This window comes from Macaca fascicularis, chromosome 16 (assembly GCF_037993035.2).
Source record: "Macaca fascicularis isolate 582-1 chromosome 16, T2T-MFA8v1.1".
Classification (NCBI taxonomy): domain Eukaryota; kingdom Metazoa; phylum Chordata; class Mammalia; order Primates; family Cercopithecidae; genus Macaca; species Macaca fascicularis.
Window position 1 is genome coordinate 86629566 of NC_088390.1, and position 15770 is coordinate 86645335.

Consider the following 15770-nt stretch of genomic DNA (forward strand, 5'->3'; position numbering starts at 1 on the left):
AGGGACCGACCTGGACCTGGGTGACCTTGTCACTGACCTCTGGGCCCCGACACCCCAGCAGGAGCCCAAACCTCATCTCAGCCAGTTAGGATCCACGGGACCATGGGTGAGGTCTCCCAGCTCCTTGAGCTTGGGGGATGTTTTCTCAGCTTGGGGGATGTTTAATAGATATTTGTTCGAGAATGAATACATCTCAGATAACGACACTCTCCATGTTTGAAGATGCACACACATGAAAAGCAGCTCCCCGTGAACCATAGCTTTGTGTCTGCACGGGCCTGGGAAGCAGAGTCTGGCATCAGGGTGCCTCCTGTAGGGGTTGGCGGAGCTCCATGCCAAGTTCGCCTCTGTCCCCAGAGCTCACAATTTCTAGATTTTCGCAGTGAAAAATCAAAGGGATGGAAACTCTTAAGACTGCACAGCAAGCAGCCTCATTTAGAAAGTGGCAAACTCAGCTGGGCCTGGGGCTCACACCTGTCATCCCAGCACTTTGGGAAGCCGAGGTGAGAGGATTGCTTGAGCCCAGGAGTTCAAGACCAGCCTGAGCAACACAGTGAGGCCCCTGTCTCTAAAAAAAATTAAAAAATAAAGAGAAGAAAGTGGCTGGGCATAGTGGCTCATGCCTGTAATCCCCGCACTTTGGGAGGCCTAGGCGGGAAGATTGCTTGAGCCCAGGAGTTTGAGACCAGCCTGAGCAACACAGTGAGACACCCGTCTCTACAAAAAATTTAAAACCTAAAAAAATTAAAAGTGGGCCGGGCGCAGTGGCTCACGCCTGTAATCACAGCACTTTGGGAGGCTGGGGTGGGCGGATCACGAGTTCAGGAGATTGAGACCATCCTGGCTAACACTGTGAAACCCTGTCTCTACTAAAAATACAAAAAATTAGCCGGGCGTGGTGGCAGGTGCCTGTAGTCCCAGCTACTCGGGAGGCTGAGGCAGGAGAATGGCGTGAACCTGGGAGGTGGAGCTTCCAGTGAGCTGAGATCGCGCCACTGCATTCCAGCCTGGGCGACAGAGTGAGACTCCGTCTCAAAAAAAAAAAAAAAGAGAAAAGAAAGTGACAAGCTCTCTTTCCCCATCTTCTCTACAAAATTCAGCTCTCCCCACCTCCTGCCCTGCCCTCAGCCTGTCTGGAGGGCCCTTCAGACCTGGGCGTGGGCTCCCTTTGCTTCCTCAGAGGCCCGTGATCTTGACTCACTTCTCCCTCTCCCTCCCACAAAGAACACCCACGGCCTCCTGGACGTCCGGCTGGACAGTGTCTGCGCCCTGCACAGGATGGACATCTTCCCCATTGTCATCCACGTCTCTGTCAACGAGAAGATGGCAAAGAAGCTCAAGTAGGTACACACTGGGGGTTGGGTAGGGGCTTTGAAGTGGCTCCTGGGCTCCCCTGAAGCCCATGGCAGGTGCCTCCGCACTTACTGGGGCTCGGCTAGCACAATCTAATCCTTGTTGGCTAAGGACGGAAAAAAAAAAAAAGTAAAAAAATGACTGGTTTCCTGGGCACAGACCGCGATGTCCTGCCACTGTGCCCTTTCTACTCCAGGAACCAAGGCTGTGTTCTAGACATCCTGCCTCCCACCACTGGGGCCTGGGGCCTGTTTTCTTTACAAGGTCCCCTCAAAGCGAGGCCATCTGTGTTCAGGGGTGTCTGGGTGCATGTCATCACTACTCTAGCCGGGGCTCCTGGGCGCCTTGCTCTCCCCTGAGCCCGCCCCATCCCATCTCTGGCCTGTGCAGGAAGGGCCTACAGCGGTTGGGCACCTCAGAGGAGCAGCTCCTGGAGGCCGCCCGGCAGGAGGAGGGACACCTGGACCAGGCACCCTGTCTATACAGCAGCCTGGCTCCTGACAGCTGGAGCGACCTGGACGGCCTAGTCAGCTGTGTCCGCCAGGCCATCGCCGACGAGCAGAAGAAGGTGGTGTGGACGGAGCAGAACCCCCGATGATGTACCGTGCCCCTTCCTGGGACAGTGGGGGCCTCTGCGTGCCTGTTAATGCGGTCCTGTTCCCGAGCCCAGACCCTACTGGCACAGCTGTGGGCTCTTGGCTCATGAGGCCTGCTGTCCCCTCTGGCTGGGGTCTAACCTTGAACCCTCACCACGTGCAGGTCACACACGGTGAAGCCACTTGTAACTGCACACTTTTCTGTGGAAACATCTTCGCCTTTCACCAGGCTTGGCATGGTCTGGACTGGAGACCCCGAGAACGTTTCTGCAATGGGACAGGAGGGACGCCTTCCGGCACCTTCCCTGGAACCGGAGGCCCCGGACCTCTCTGGAGAACCGCCTGTCTGCAGGCCCCATTCAAACCTGTGGGGGCTGCATTTCCCTTTACAATTCGGAAGTGTCAAAGGCTCACTCCAAAAGCACAGAGGCAGCGGGTGGGGAGTCTGGGTGGCCCCCAAGGTTGCTGCCACCCTTGCCTGGGGCAGAGGCACAAGCCCACATATGCTGTGACCCTGGCCACCTTTTCTCAGCTTCTGAGGCTGCGATGCCTCAGGAACTCCAGTTTACAGAGACCAGTGTGCTTACTTGTAAATAAAGCCTCTGGGTGGTGGAGATGGTACTTTCAGTGGGTCTGTGCCCCGTGGCCTCCATGCCCGTTCGGTGGGGGTGTCCCAGAGAAGCCTGGCACCAGTATCCCTGTACAAGGCCCGGCAGACTCTGCCTTCCCCCGACCTGGCTTTGCACCCCAGCCCTTCTTGGGCCAAACATCTTCACTGCACCTTCAGGGCTCGGGGAGGACCCAGGTCCCCCAGCGCCTGGCCTTGCCTCCGCCTCCTCGGGCTGTTGCAGACTGAAGGTCATTTTGACAGCAGTGTCCAAGAATCAGGAAGCTGTTCTAGAATTCAGGTTGGAATCATCATACACGAGTTCAGAAAAAGAACTTCTGCATATTTTACTAAAATAAAAAGCTTTTACAATAGCTGGCCTATGGCTTCCTCCAGCCCACCCCAGTATGGAGTGATGGGGAGAGAAGGGCGAGGGGAGCCACCCACTCAAGGAAGTGCCCTCTCCTTCGAGGGGTGTCCAGGCCGGGCTTCTGCTCCTGAGGAGGGTGGAGGCAGGGCAGGAACGGCGCAGTCTCCCAGCAACGCCGACGCCACCCAAGAATTAACCCAAGCCAGAGGACGGGCATCGCCACCCAGCAATGCCAGTGCCACCCAAGAATTAACCCAAGTCAGAGGACAGGCATTGCCATACCTTCATCTTTGGACACTCTCAAAAAATAAAAGCTTCTGCCCAGAAGCACCACAGGTTCAAGCTCATCACTCAGGGAGCCTGCCGCCAATCAGCTGGAACCTGCCTGGGGACCAGGTACTTGACCATGGGGCAAAACAGAAGAAGCAGAAACCTGCCCAAAGGTTGTTCAAAGGCTTCCTCTAGGCCAGACGCTGGTAAGAGCCAGGCGCTGTGCTCCCAGGTGAGTGTGGGCGGGACCTGTGTACTGCCCACGCGGCACCGAAGCCCTTGCCTGCTGTCCGTGAAGGGCTCGTAAGTATCTGTGGCTGCCAAAGCCTAAAGGGGGCCTCAAGCCTCCCATTTGCAGGTCCCCAAACCAAGCCAGAAAACAAGACTCCCTTGTCATGGGCTGGGGGTGCTGCCCTGTCCACAGATCACACACATCTAGAATTCCCGTGCTGGGACGTGGTTCAGACACGAAGACGGCCGTGTCGTCTGCCACGATGGCAGTGTCCCTGGTGGTGGAGGGGCTGGGCACATGCTCTGGTCCCCCTCCAGGGACTGGCAGGAGTGACCCCACGGGAAGGAAGAACCCTCCTTGGACGGGAGTGTAAACGGAAGCGCTGTTTGTCAGTGCTCCCCAGGCTGGCCGGCCACAGGGACATGTCTGGGATGTGTGCACAGGCCTCCTGGGAGGGTCACAGCTCGTTGTGGAGGGGCTGGCACTGGGGAGAGAGCTTCTCCTCCAGGACGCCGTCGGGGGCACACACCCAGGGGTCGTGGGTCTCCCATTGCCACTTGGTCAGCTGGGCCCGAAGCATCTCCAGCACCTGAGCAAAGCGCGGGTCGGCGGCCAGGTTCTGGGTCTCGTGGGGGTCCCGGCTCTGGTCGTAGAGCTCCCAGCGTGCCCGGTAGTAGTAATGATGGAGGTCCTTGTACCATCCTGTGGGCTGGCCAGCTGTGGTGCGGTTCAGGAGGTCCTGGAAGGTGGGTGAGACATAGAAATCCTGGTCGATGGGAAAGGGCATCTTGAAGTTGAGGTTGTGCACGAGGCGGAAGTTCTGGTGCTGCACGGAGCGCATGGGGTAGGACATGGTGACCTCGTGGTGGCTCTGGCTCCCAAAGACGGTGGCCCAGAGGGGCTCGGCCTCCAGCGCTGGCAGGAGGGACCGGCCAGTGAGGTGGATGGTCTTCGAGCCAAAGATGGTGTAACTGGGGTACGGGATGGAGAACCAATCCAAGATGGTGGGCGTGAGGTCTGGAAGAGAAGCGGCATCTCAGAGCAGCAGAGCCCTCAGCACACAGGACTGCCCTTGGAAGGGCCGAACCTATGCCACTCAGGGTGGCTACCCTCTCCAATCCAATCAGCAGCGGGAGGTGCCTTGTCGGGCACCTCTCACCGCCATGTCATCTCTCTGGGCCATGGTGCCTTGAATGGTATAACAAGAGGCCCTGATTCGGTGACATTTAGGATCCTTCTAAAATCCTATGGACCAGAAAAGAAGTCTATTTTTCAGCAGCTCGTCTACTCCAGCCCTGTGGTGGGTGTGGCCATAGTGCTCCTGGCTCATAATCTGGGGCCAGAGAGAGATGTGGGCAAGAGCTCGGAGGGAAAGGGAACCTGAGTTTGCTGCTGCCCCGGGCCCACCCCACCTGGAGGCTCTGCCAGGCCGTGGGCAGGACACGCGAGCCTCTGCCCTGTGCCAAGGGGCTCACCCCAAGCCCCTCACAGTCTTCCTGCACCCCTATCTTTGTCTGCACATCCATAACATGGGACTAGATGTCCCAGGCCTTTTTAGAAATGAGCAGGGTCATGAGGTGCTTTGGGTCCCCCAGGAAGGCAGGATGGGGTGCACAGATGCTCAAACGGGGGTCCCCAAGCCCACAGTATCGGCATCACCTGGGAACTTGTCAGACATGCAAATGCTTGAGCCCGCCAAAATCTACTGAATGGGACACTCTGGGGGTTGCAGTTTGGATGTTAACAAGCATTCCAGGTGATTCTGAAGCTCATTGGAGGTAGGCGAGAAAAGGCAATGGTTTTGAAAGCAGTGGGATCCAGGCGAGAATCCTAGCTTAGTGCTTATCAGCTGTGCAGTCCTGAGCAGCTTACTTCACCTCTCTGAGCCTCATCCTTTTCCTCTGTAGAGGGGGAGTGACAGTCCCTTCCTCACCCAGATGACCTGAGAGCCATGTTAGGTGATGGGTGTGGAGCAGCATCTGACAGGTCGTGGCCCCGTCCCAGATCCACGCCCACCCCTTCCCTGATGGAGACAGACAGGCATACCTAGGAGGCTCACGTAGGCCTCGCTGACTTGGCCCCAGCGCTTTGGGTGCTCCGGGGAGGACACCAGTAACGGTTCAGCAGTGCCCGGCCAGTACAGGTTGGCCCTGCCGCTGGGGAAGGGGATTCCGTTGTCGGACGTGAAGATCACCAGTGTGTCGTTCAGGACACCCGCGTCACGCAGCTCCTGGAGCACAAGTCCAAGTCCTGTGGTGAGGGGCGGGGAAGCAGAGCTCAGCTGCAGACACGCACGGAGGCAGGGGTGTGCAGACCCACCCGCTGATTCATCCGGCCACTGGGCTCTGCGCTTTCCGGATTTGAAAGCATCCTGTAGTTCTTCCCACTAGCTCTGGCTCTTGCCCGGCTCTGCCCAGCTCCCATTGCCTGAGCAGGCCTCGAATAGGCCTCCAGGGACTCCAGTCATCCCTTGGCCCTTCTGTGTCACCCCCAGGCAGCTGCTCCCTGGTGCCCGCCGGCTTCTGAGTTCTCTGGAATCTCGCGTCTGTCCCATGGAGCAAATAGGGCAGGGGCCAGAAGACAAGGTTTCCTCTGTACCCACTGTTTCCCAGGTCGCTAAGAATTAACGGCACCAACAGGGCAATGGCAAAGGTCCCGACCTCCTGTTGTGGGTTAAACGGTGATCCCCGAGCCCAAAAGACATGTGTGCTGGCATCTGTGAAGGGGGCCTTGTTTGGAAAGGGGAACTTTGCAGATAAAGATCCTGGGACAAAATCATCCCGAAGTACTCAGGCAGGCCCTAAATCCGACGGGGTCCTTATAAGAAGCAGAAACAGGCTGGGCGCGGTGCCTCACGCCTGTAATCCCAGCACTTTGGGAGGCTGAGGCAGGTGGATCACGAGGTCAGGAGTTCAAGACCAGCTTAGCCAATATGGTGAAACCCTGTCTCTACTAAAAATATAAAAATTAGCTGGGCATGGCGGTGGGCGACTGCAGTCCCAGCTACTCTGGAGGCTGAGACAGAAGAATCGCTTGAACCCGGGAGGTGGTGGTTGTAGTGAGCCGAGATCGTGCCACTGCACTCCAGCCTGGGCAACAGAACGAGACTCGGTCTCAGAAAAAAAAAAAAAGAAGAAGAAGAAGAAGAAGAAGAAGAAGAAGAAGAAGAAGAAGAAGAAGAAGCGGAGACACAGACAGAAGAGGAGACACAGGAAAAAAGGCCATGTGAAGGCTTAAGCGAGGATGGGGGTGATGTTACCACCAGCCCAGGAACACTGAGCACTGGCGCAGCCCCCAGAAGCTGGAAGAGGAAAGGCAGAGTGTCCCCTACACCTTCAGGGGAGCGTGACCCTGCTGACATCTTGATTTCAAACTTCTGGCCTCAGAACTGTGAGAGGACAAATTTTGGTTGCTGTAAGCCACCTGGTTCACGGGGCTTTTTCGGACAACCACAAAAACTCACATACCTCAAGTTCTCCATCTGCATACACTAGGGAACTCCAAACCCCCAATCCGACCCAGGTCCTGTGGCTGGAAGAATCCAAAGTCCTCACCCAACCTCTGGGGTGCCCTAAGGCCCCAGCCCAGGAGCAGTTCCACATCAGGGCAGTCCCGGAGTGGGTCCTGATGCCACCCACAGGCCCCACCTCTCAATGTGGGCTCTGCCGGCTGCAGCACAGGGCCTGCCACACTGGGACCCTCACCCACACCCTGCTGTGATCTGACTGAGAGGGCGCTGGCCCAGGTTGGGGACCCAGGCCGTGGCACCCCTCTCAGTGCCCCATTCTGCAAGCCCACCTTGGTCCATGCGGCCGATGGTGGTGTACTGAGCGGCAAGGTCGGCTCGGGCTGCCGGGGTGTCGGGGACGAAGTAAGGCACCTGGGGCAGGCGGTGGGGAGCCAGGCTTAGAACAGACGGACTAGGGGAGCAGCGTCCAGCCTTCTCCCTGGGGCCTCCTACAAATGGATGAGCTCAGAACAGCCTCACTCTGGACCACCCCGTCTCTCTACGGTTCTCTCTGTGGTCCCAAGGATGGGAACCTGAATCCAGTTTGGTCAGCGCATCTTTCTTCATCATCTAGGGCCAAGGCTGCAAGCTCGCAGGAGGCCCAGGTCCCTGACCCAGGGCTGACGGGCATCCTGAAACGCGAGAGAGGCCCTCCTACCAGCACGTCCAGTGGGTCATAGGCCTGGGGGGTCCAGTCTGGGATACGACCCATGCCGCTCTCTCCATTGCCAAACTTCTCACAGAAGGTTCCGTACTGGGGCTGGGAGTGCCCACAGCGGTGGGGGTCATGGAAGGCGACGTAGAGGAAGAAAGGCCTGCACAGGAGGAGGCCCATTGCCAAGGCTGCGGGGCCAATGCCGCCCGGCACAGGAAGCCCCTCGGCTCTGCCTCCTCCTCTGTATCTGGAAGTCAACCTGTAACCCTCACCGCCTCAGTTTCCCCAGGTCCCTTCTCCCTCTGACCAGGCTAATTCGAGTACCTGGAACCTTCTCCCCGCCCCCATTCCAGCCACATGGGGGCCCATGCATCCTGCCTGAAGACTCCAGGCTGTGCTCTGGGACCAGCCGCCAGGGGGAAGGGGCAGGGGCCCCGACTCATACCGGTCATCCTGAGTCTGCAGGAATTTCCGGACGAGCAGCTTAATTCTGGTGATGTTCCGTCCCACCTGGAGGACGGAGCCGTTCTCCTCCGTGTAAGCAAAGTCAAACGGGTACACGGCCTCCGGCCCCACGTGCTTCTTCCCGATGATGCCTGGATGGGAAGAGAGGCCTGTCCAGAGTCCTTTCTGCCTCCCAACCCCCTCTGCTCCCTTCTCCGCCCCCCTCAGCCCTAAGCGCACTGTGGGTTCTCATGGACTCACAGCCCAGCCAGGAGACCCAGGCCCAGGTCTTTTGGGACGAGAGCTAAGGGCAGGCCACAGGGGCTGAGGGTGCGTGGGGACAAGGTGCCAAACCTCCTGGGCTCTGGTCTGGCCTTGGTGCCTCACCCCACGCCCTGTCCTTGGCACAGGGTCCTCACCTGTGCGCACGCCAGCTTGGCTGAGCAGCAGTGGCAGGCTCCGCACCTTGTCGAAGGAGTTGAAGTGGTGCACATCCTGGTGCAGCCCGTACATCCCATTCTGATGCTGCCAGCAAAGGTGCATGAGATCCAGGGCCCCCAGGCAGCCAGGGCCCGCCTGCGGCACCTGTTCTCCCACGGTCCTCCCATCCCCAGGGGCCTTCTCGGGGCCCTGATTTAGACTTCGAGTGGCCAGCACCCAGAGAGACTGCCTCCACCTCCCACTCCCTGCCCAAGAGGCCCTGGGTCCCTCTTGTGAAAGGAGGACTTCGCAAGAAAGGAGGGGACCTGGAGGGCGTGCACTGGCACGAGGGCGGCCTTGATGTTCTTTCCGCATGTCTGTACTTTTGAACTTTTCTATTACAATCACACGTTACAGAATGAAAAAGACAGGGCCAGGCCTTGTTTTATTACCTAGTTATTTTATATTGTAAAAGATATTGTACATTTTAAAAACTCAGATTGCTGGCCAGGCACGGTGGCTCACGCCTGTAATCCCAGCACTTTGGGAGACTGAGGCGGGTGGATCACGAGATCAGGAGATCGAGACCAGCCCGGCCAACATGATGAAACCTTGTCTCTACTAAAAATACAAAAATTAGCTGGGTGTGGTGGTGGGCACCTGTAGTCCCAGCTACTCGGGAGGCTGAGGCAGGAGAATGGCTTGAACCTGGGAGGTGGAGGTTGCAGTAAGCTGAGATGGCACCAGTGCACTCCAGCCTGGGCAACAGAGTGAGACTCCATCTCAAAAAACAAACAGACAAACAAACAAACAAACAAAAAAACAATAAGTGTCCTCAAACACCCGTGTTCACAGCAGCTTTATTCACAACAGCCAAAGGGTAGCAGCAACCCAAGTGCCCACTGACAGATAAATGGAGAAGGAAAATGCGGGGTCCATCCATCCACTGGAATATAATTCAGCCCTAAAGTGGAGGGAAGTTCTGACTAGTGCTACAGCATGGTTAATCCTGAGGACATTGTGCTGAGTGAAGTAAGGACACAAAAGGGGGGCCAGGTGCGGTGGCTCACACCTGTAATCCCAGCACTTTGGGAGGTCGAGGCAGGCAGATCATTTGAGGTCAGGAGTTCAAAACCAGCCTGACCAACATGGTGAAATCCCATCTCTACTAAAAATACAAAAATTAGTCAGGTGTGGTGGTGTGCACCTGTAATCCCAGCTGCTTGGGAGACTAAGGCAGGAGAATTGCTGGAACCTGGGAGGCAGAGGCTGCAGTGAGCCAAGATCACACCGCTGCACTCCAGCCTGGGTGACAGAGTGAGACTCTAACTCAAAAAAAAAAAAAAAAAAAGACTAGTCCTGTGTGATTCCACTCTTATGTGGCCCCTGGAGCAGTCAGAGTCATAGAGACGGGATAGGGAGGGAGAACGTGGAGCTGGTGTTTCATGGGACACAGCTTCTGTCTGGGAATATGGAAAAGTTCTGGAAGTGGATGGTGGTGATGGCTGCACAACAATGTGAATGCACTTCATGCCCCGGAACTGTGTGCTGAAAAATGGCTAAGATGGGAACATCGATGTTTGTGCATTTACCACAATAAAACAGGAGTGTGTGTGCCCAGCGGCAGCCACTCCCCGCACCATGGCGTTCCTGGGACACTGTGGCGATGGCGGGTCACGCTGACTCAGTCCACAGGCCTCACGCTGTTTACATACGAAGCATCAGCCCCGCCAATCCCCATAACTAGAGTGGCATCTCATTATACCCACCATCTTACAGATGGGGAAACTGAGGCACAGGGAGGTAGGTTACTTGCTCAAGGCCACACACAGCAGTGGAGCCAGGGCTGGTAGGTGAGTTGGAGCCCCTAGTCTGCACTCACGGCCGTAGGCTGTTCTTGCCTCCTCCTGGAGGTGGGAGGGAAAGCGGGCAACACCCCCAGGGAGCCCGGGTATGGGAGACGTGGCAGAGGCCTGGGCCCCGGACGGAGCCTGTCTACTCCCTGCCCATCCCCTCCTCCTGCCCTTGCACCTCACCTGGGGCAGGCCAGTGAGGAGGCTGGCGCGGCTGGGAGAGCAGCTGCTGACCGAGGTGAAGGCATTGCGGAAGAGGAGACTGCGGCGGGCCAAGGCATCCAGGTGCGGGGTGGCAATGGCGCTGTTGTTGTACGCACCACTCTCAAAGCCTCCGTCATCCGCTGCGTGAGGTGGGAGACAGAGAGCACATGGTGGGCTGCGGTCATGAGAAACAGCACTGGGAGTGAGGGAGGCTGGGGCTGTGATGCCAGGAGGCAAGATACCCAGGTGGGCATGGTACTGGCTCAGCGTGAACACTCATCGTGAAACGCTATTCTGACAGAGCACTTCATTACCTAGGAGGCATGACACCCGCATGGGTACATCAGGCAAGCATGATATCAGAGGGCATGTTAGCAGGTCTGATACTTGGTGGGTATGTTAGCAGGCAGGCATGTACCAAGAAGACCCCATACCCACTGGGTATGTTAGCAAGAAGGCATGGTACCTAGTGGGCACAATACCTGGTGGGTATATCAGCAAGCAGGCATGGTGGCCAGTAGGCATGAAACCTGGTGGGTATGTTAGCAGGTGGGCATGGTACCCAGCAGGCCTGATACCCAGTGGGTATGTTAGCAGGTAGACTGGTACCCAGCAGGGATGATGCCTGGGTGGTATGTTAGCAGGTAGACTGGTACCCAGCAGGGATGATGCCTGGGTGGTATGTTAGCAGGCAGGCATGGTATTTAAGTGGGCATCATACCACAATAAGCTTGATGATATCCTAAGCAGGCATGATACCCAGTGGGTATGTTGGCAGGTGGGCACGGTACACAGGCTGAACTGACAGCTGGGGGGTATAAGCAGATGGGCATGGTACCCAGGCAGGCCTGGTACCTGCGTAGGTATGTTAGCAGGCAGGCATGGTACCCGAGTGGGCAAGATACTCATGTCGGCATGATATCCCAACAAGCTTGATGATACCCCAGTAGGCATGCCACCTGGATGGGCATGTTAGCTGGCTAGGCATTTAGGCAGACAGTGGCTGAATGCATAGCCACAGCCGGGCATTCCACAGCCGCGCATGGCCACAGTGGCCGAATGCATGGCCACAGCCGGGCATTCCACAGCCGCGCATGGCCACAGTGGCCGAATGCATGGCCACAGCCGGGCATTCCACAGCCGCGCATGGCCACAGTGGCTGAATGCATGGCCACAGCCGCGCATGGCCACAGTGGCTGAATGAATGGCCACCGAACTGCTGGGCAATTCTGGGCTCTGCAGAAACTGCGTGGAGCCTCACCCAGGGCACGTCTAAAGATCTATGTGTATGCGTCCCACCGCTGCTTCTCACTGATGCCATCTCAAAGGCCCAGTGACCTTGCAGGTTGTCTATTTCAACGCTTTCACTCTCCACAAAGCAGCTGAGGCCCAGAAAGATGAGGTGCAGTGCCCAAGGCCACACACTGGGCAGCGGGAAACAGGGACGGGCCGCTGAACTCCCACAACCACACCAAGCTTCTTCCCCCTGCTCTGGAGTAGAGGGCACTGGAGGCACCACAGGAGAGGCTGGTGGGAGCCCTCAGGACCAACACTTTCCCCAGTTCCCTCAGAGTCTCCCTCAGAGGTCCACGGGCAGAGGAGGCTGGGCACCTTCCAGCTGGGCTCCCGTCCTCCACCCCACAGTGCCCACGGGGTGTGAGCGCATGGCAGCCAGGTAAACCCGGAGGGAGAGGGGGATGGGCTGTGCTCCCTACCCCCCTACCCACAGGCCAGGAGGAAAGCTGCCCTTCTCCAAACCCAGAGTTGCTCGGCACTTGGCTGTGGGCCTGCTGTGGACTGAACTGTGTCCTCCCAGAATTCATACGCTGAAGCCCTGATGTCAACATCACTGTATCTGGAGACAGGGTCCTTAATTAAGGTTAAATGATTCATAAGGATGAGACCCTGATCTGACAGGACTGCGGCCTTATAAGAAAATAAAGAGAGCGCCAGGTGCAGTGTTTCATGCCTGTAATCCCAGGACGCTGGAGGCCGCGGCAGGAAGATCGCTTGAGCCCACGAGTTCGAGACCAGCCTGGGCAATACAGTGAGACCTTGTCTCTACAAAAAATACAAAAATTAGCCGGGCATGGTGATGTGCACCTGAGGTCCCAGCTACCTGGGAGGCTGAGGCAGGAGGATCACTTGAGCCTGGAGGTTGAGGCTGTAGTAAGCTGTGATTGTGCCACTGCACTCCATCCTGGGTGACAGAGTGAGACCCTGTCTCACAAAAAAAAAAAAAAAAGAAGAAAAAAGAAAGGAAAAGGAAGTGAGACCACCCCCATCCACTTGTCATGTGAGGAAACAGTGAGAGGGTGACCACCTGTAAGCCGAAAGCGGACCCTCACTGGAACCCAACCAAGCTGGCACCCTGACCTTGGATTTTCAGCCCACAGAATTGTGAGAAATACATTTCTGTTTAAGCCAATCCATGGCAGTCCGTGCTAAGACAGGCCCTAGCCCAGTGGCCACATAGCCTGGGCTCTGAAAGCCTCCTGTAGGAATCCTCATACGCAGATGAGGATCCATGCAGGTTCTCTGCTGAGTTTCTGGGAGGCGAGGAGTTGGCAGGAGAGCTGTTTATGTTACAATGAGCCGAACCCCCGCCCAGAGACCACAAAATTAATCAGAAAGAGGGCACCTGGCAGAGCGCCAGACCTCAGAAGGGGAAAGAATCGCAGGCCTTGGGTTTGGCCTCGTCACTTGTCATGGGCCAGAGCCCTGATTACCCAAACCGGAAGTCTTGTGAGCAACACAGTGCTTGCGCTGGAGGAACCCGGGGTTTCTGAGAGGGACTGGGATTGGGGGTGGGTGGTGGAGGGCTGTGCCCTTGGGACATAGCTGAGCCACAGCCTATGGGGTCGGAAAAGATTGCAGCGGGGAGGAGATGAGAGCCAGAGCCAGGCGGGCACCCTGTCTGCAGTCTCTGGGGACCTGAGCACCAGTCCCTCCTCTGGAATCCCCTCCCGAGAGCGATCTGGGATCCGTGGACCCCTGAGCCCTGGCTGGGCAGGGTCAGAGGAGGGTGGGGACAAGCGGCAGGAGGTAAATGTAGGGGTGCTGGATGCTGGGGCTCACCCCTCCAGCCCTTGCTGCCCTCTCTGGGGAGACACTCATGAAGAGTCTGGGGGCAACACAGTGAGGAGGACGAGAGGGAATGGCAGTGGGGATACAAGGGCAGGGCACACTAGGGTCAGCGTTGACCACGGGTGGGGAGGAGGCCAGTGGCCACTTCCGCGGGCCACAGCAGGTGGGCGTGGGGGGGCGGCGCCGGCACTCACCGAGGAGCAGCAGTGCGTTCCGGGGGCGCGCCCGGCAGAGCCCCAGGACTAGCAGCAGCGCGCAGCAGGCGGGCCCGGACCGGCGCATGGCGGCGGCTCCGGCTCCGGCTCAGGCTCCGGCTCCCGCTCCGGCCCCGGCTCTGGTCTCTCGCTCGGCTCCGCCCCTGCCCCGCCCCCGCCCCGCCCCGCCCCCGCCCCGCCCCGCCCCGCCCCCGGTCACGAGCGCGCCAGACCCCGCCCCGGCCTGTCCCGGGCGATTCCTGCGGACCCGGCTGCGGCGACGCCAGGAGACCCCCAAGCTGCAACGCCGAGTGGGTGAGTCCGTGGCCCGCAAGGGCGGCGAGCGGGGACCAGGGGCGGGGGGTGCGGACTGTGGCCGGGGTCGCCCGGGGCAGCCGACTCGGGGGCCAGCGCGGAGTCCGAAAGTGCGGGGGCCTCCCGTGGGGACCACTCCCCCGCCGCGTCCCCACCCGGGTCGCCGCGGCCCTTGGCCTTGCTCGGGGCCAAGGGACCGCGGACGGTCAGGTGGCGCGGTCCTCCGGAGACCCCAGGATCCGGAGCCAGCGGCCTCGTGGGCGGGGCCGGGGGCTGGGCAGTGGATTTTGCCCGGAGCGGCCGGGGGCGTGGCGGGGTGGGGGTGGCAGCTCTGTGCGCTGGCGCCGGGGCCCTGGAAGATGCTGCGCACCTGAATTAACCGGGCGCCTCTGATGTCCTCCCAGAAGCAACTAGAATTCCAGGACTCTGAAAGCCACAGGTGGGGGCTGAGCGAGGCCTGGCCTCAGGAGCCGAGGACCGCCCCCCAGCCCCCCACGAGCGCCGCAGTCCACCGTAGTGGGTGGAGCCCGCCTTGGTGCGCAGTTGGAAAACCTCGGAACCCCTCCGGATCTCCCGGCTGTCACCCGCACCCCCCGCCAGCCTAGGGTGCGCCCGCGGGCCCTGCTTCTCTCCCTGTTAAATTCCCTGGGGAGAGGGGAAAAAAGGCAAAGGAAGCCGGTTCTCCAGGAGCCAGAAGTATTGAGCTTAATTAGTCTTCAGACTTCTCAATCAGAAATCACTTACCAGTTTCTTATCTGGGAGAGTTGAGGATGAAGGGACAGAAGACACCCAGGATTTGCACAGGAGGGGGGATTCAGGGAGAGAGAGTGATGAGGGACGGGGTGGGCCCTCCAGTCTTGGCCCAGTCCCAGTCTTGTGCACGTTGTTGGCTTCCTCTCAGAGCCGTCTGGTTCAGTCCCCCTGGGAAGGGGAGACCCATAGTGACCCCTCCTGACACCCATCAACCCTGACCAGTGTTGCCGGGTTCATCAAAGGCCACGCTCTCACTGCTGGTCTATGTCACCTGCACCCCCCAGCCCCACCGTAGGGATGCCTTCTTCGGTGACGGCTCTGGGTCAGGCCAGGTCCTCCGGCCCCGGGATGGCCTCCAGCGCCTGCTGCTGCTCGCCTGCGGCTGTGCAGAGGAGACTGCCCATCATGGCGTGGCTGCCGAACTACTCCCTGCAGTGGCTGAAGATGGATTTCATCGCAGGTCTCTCAGTTGGCCTCACTGCCATTCCCCAGGCACTGGCCTATGCTGAAGTGGCTGGACTCCCGCCCCAGGTGAGGTGTCTGACCCTGCTGCCAGCTACATCCCAGAAGCAGTGCAGAATACACAGTATCAATCCCAGACGCCAGCAGAGATTCCGGGTTTCCAGCCCCTGGGCGCCAAGGAACCTTTGGTTTACAGTGTGTGACGCATGACTGTCTCTGGGCCGATCCAGGCTCCTATGCCTGTTTGGCACATACAGACACTGAGCTGGTTATGAAGAGGCCAGTGAGATGACTCACGGAGGCCTCAGGAGTTCAAGACCAGCCTGACCAAAATGGTGAAACCCTGTCTCCACTAACAATACAAAAATTAGCCAGGCGCAGTGGCGGGTACCTGTAATCCCAGCTACTGGGAAGGCTGAGGCAGGAGAACTGCTTGAAACCGGGAGG

The 15770-nt window shown here is 58.5% G+C and overlaps 3 protein-coding genes across 30 annotated transcripts in view; 2 read left to right on the forward strand and 1 right to left on the reverse strand.

Annotated features, from left to right (window-relative positions):
- The window catches only part of CARD14 (caspase recruitment domain family member 14), a 32781-nt gene extending 29853 nt beyond the window's left edge, over nt 1–2928 (forward strand). Inside the window, exons 20-22 of the mRNA XM_065532451.2 lie at nt 1225–1340; nt 1744–1921; nt 2113–2928. Of these exons, the coding sequence (XP_065388523.1) occupies nt 1225–1340; nt 1744–1921; nt 2113–2805 (987 nt within the window). The 3' untranslated portion in view covers nt 2806–2928. The remainder of the gene's footprint in view (nt 1–1224; nt 1341–1743; nt 1922–2112) is intronic.
- Nucleotides 2879–13929, reverse strand: SGSH (N-sulfoglucosamine sulfohydrolase). 5 transcript variants are annotated; one of them, XM_045375713.3, is made up of 8 exons: nt 13794–13929; nt 10492–10652; nt 8455–8560; nt 8037–8187; nt 7595–7751; nt 7227–7308; nt 5475–5678; nt 2879–4167 (listed from the first exon to the last, which is right to left on the reverse strand). In XM_045375713.3, exons 1-8 carry the CDS (start codon nt 13879–13881, stop codon nt 3818–3820), a joined length of 1299 nt encoding a protein of 432 aa, XP_045231648.2. In that variant the 5' UTR covers nt 13882–13929; the 3' UTR covers nt 2879–3817. The 5 variants fall into 5 exon arrangements, with proteins under 5 accessions (XP_045231648.2, XP_005585251.1, XP_073876947.1 ...); XM_005585194.5 differs by having other exon boundaries at nt 2879–4445; XM_045375714.3 differs by lacking the exon at nt 2879–4167 and adding an exon at nt 5147–5329.
- A 93-nt stretch (nt 13930–14022) lies between these two features.
- SLC26A11 (solute carrier family 26 member 11) overlaps nt 14023–15770 on the forward strand; it is a 31884-nt gene continuing 30136 nt past the window's right edge. For 9 of the 24 annotated variants that reach the window (XR_012426314.1, XR_012426310.1, XR_012426309.1 and 6 more), the window contains exons 1-2: nt 14023–14108; nt 15146–15392. Coding sequence is in view for 12 of the 24 variants with exons in the window: in XM_074020838.1 (XP_073876939.1) it covers nt 15159–15392 (234 nt within the window). In the remaining 12 variants the exon portion in view is untranslated. Of the gene's footprint in view, nt 14109–14512; nt 14715–14974; nt 15393–15770 lie in introns of those variants that run through there. The other 15 variants (XR_012426313.1, XR_012426308.1, XM_074020844.1 and 12 more) reach the window with 2 other exon arrangements.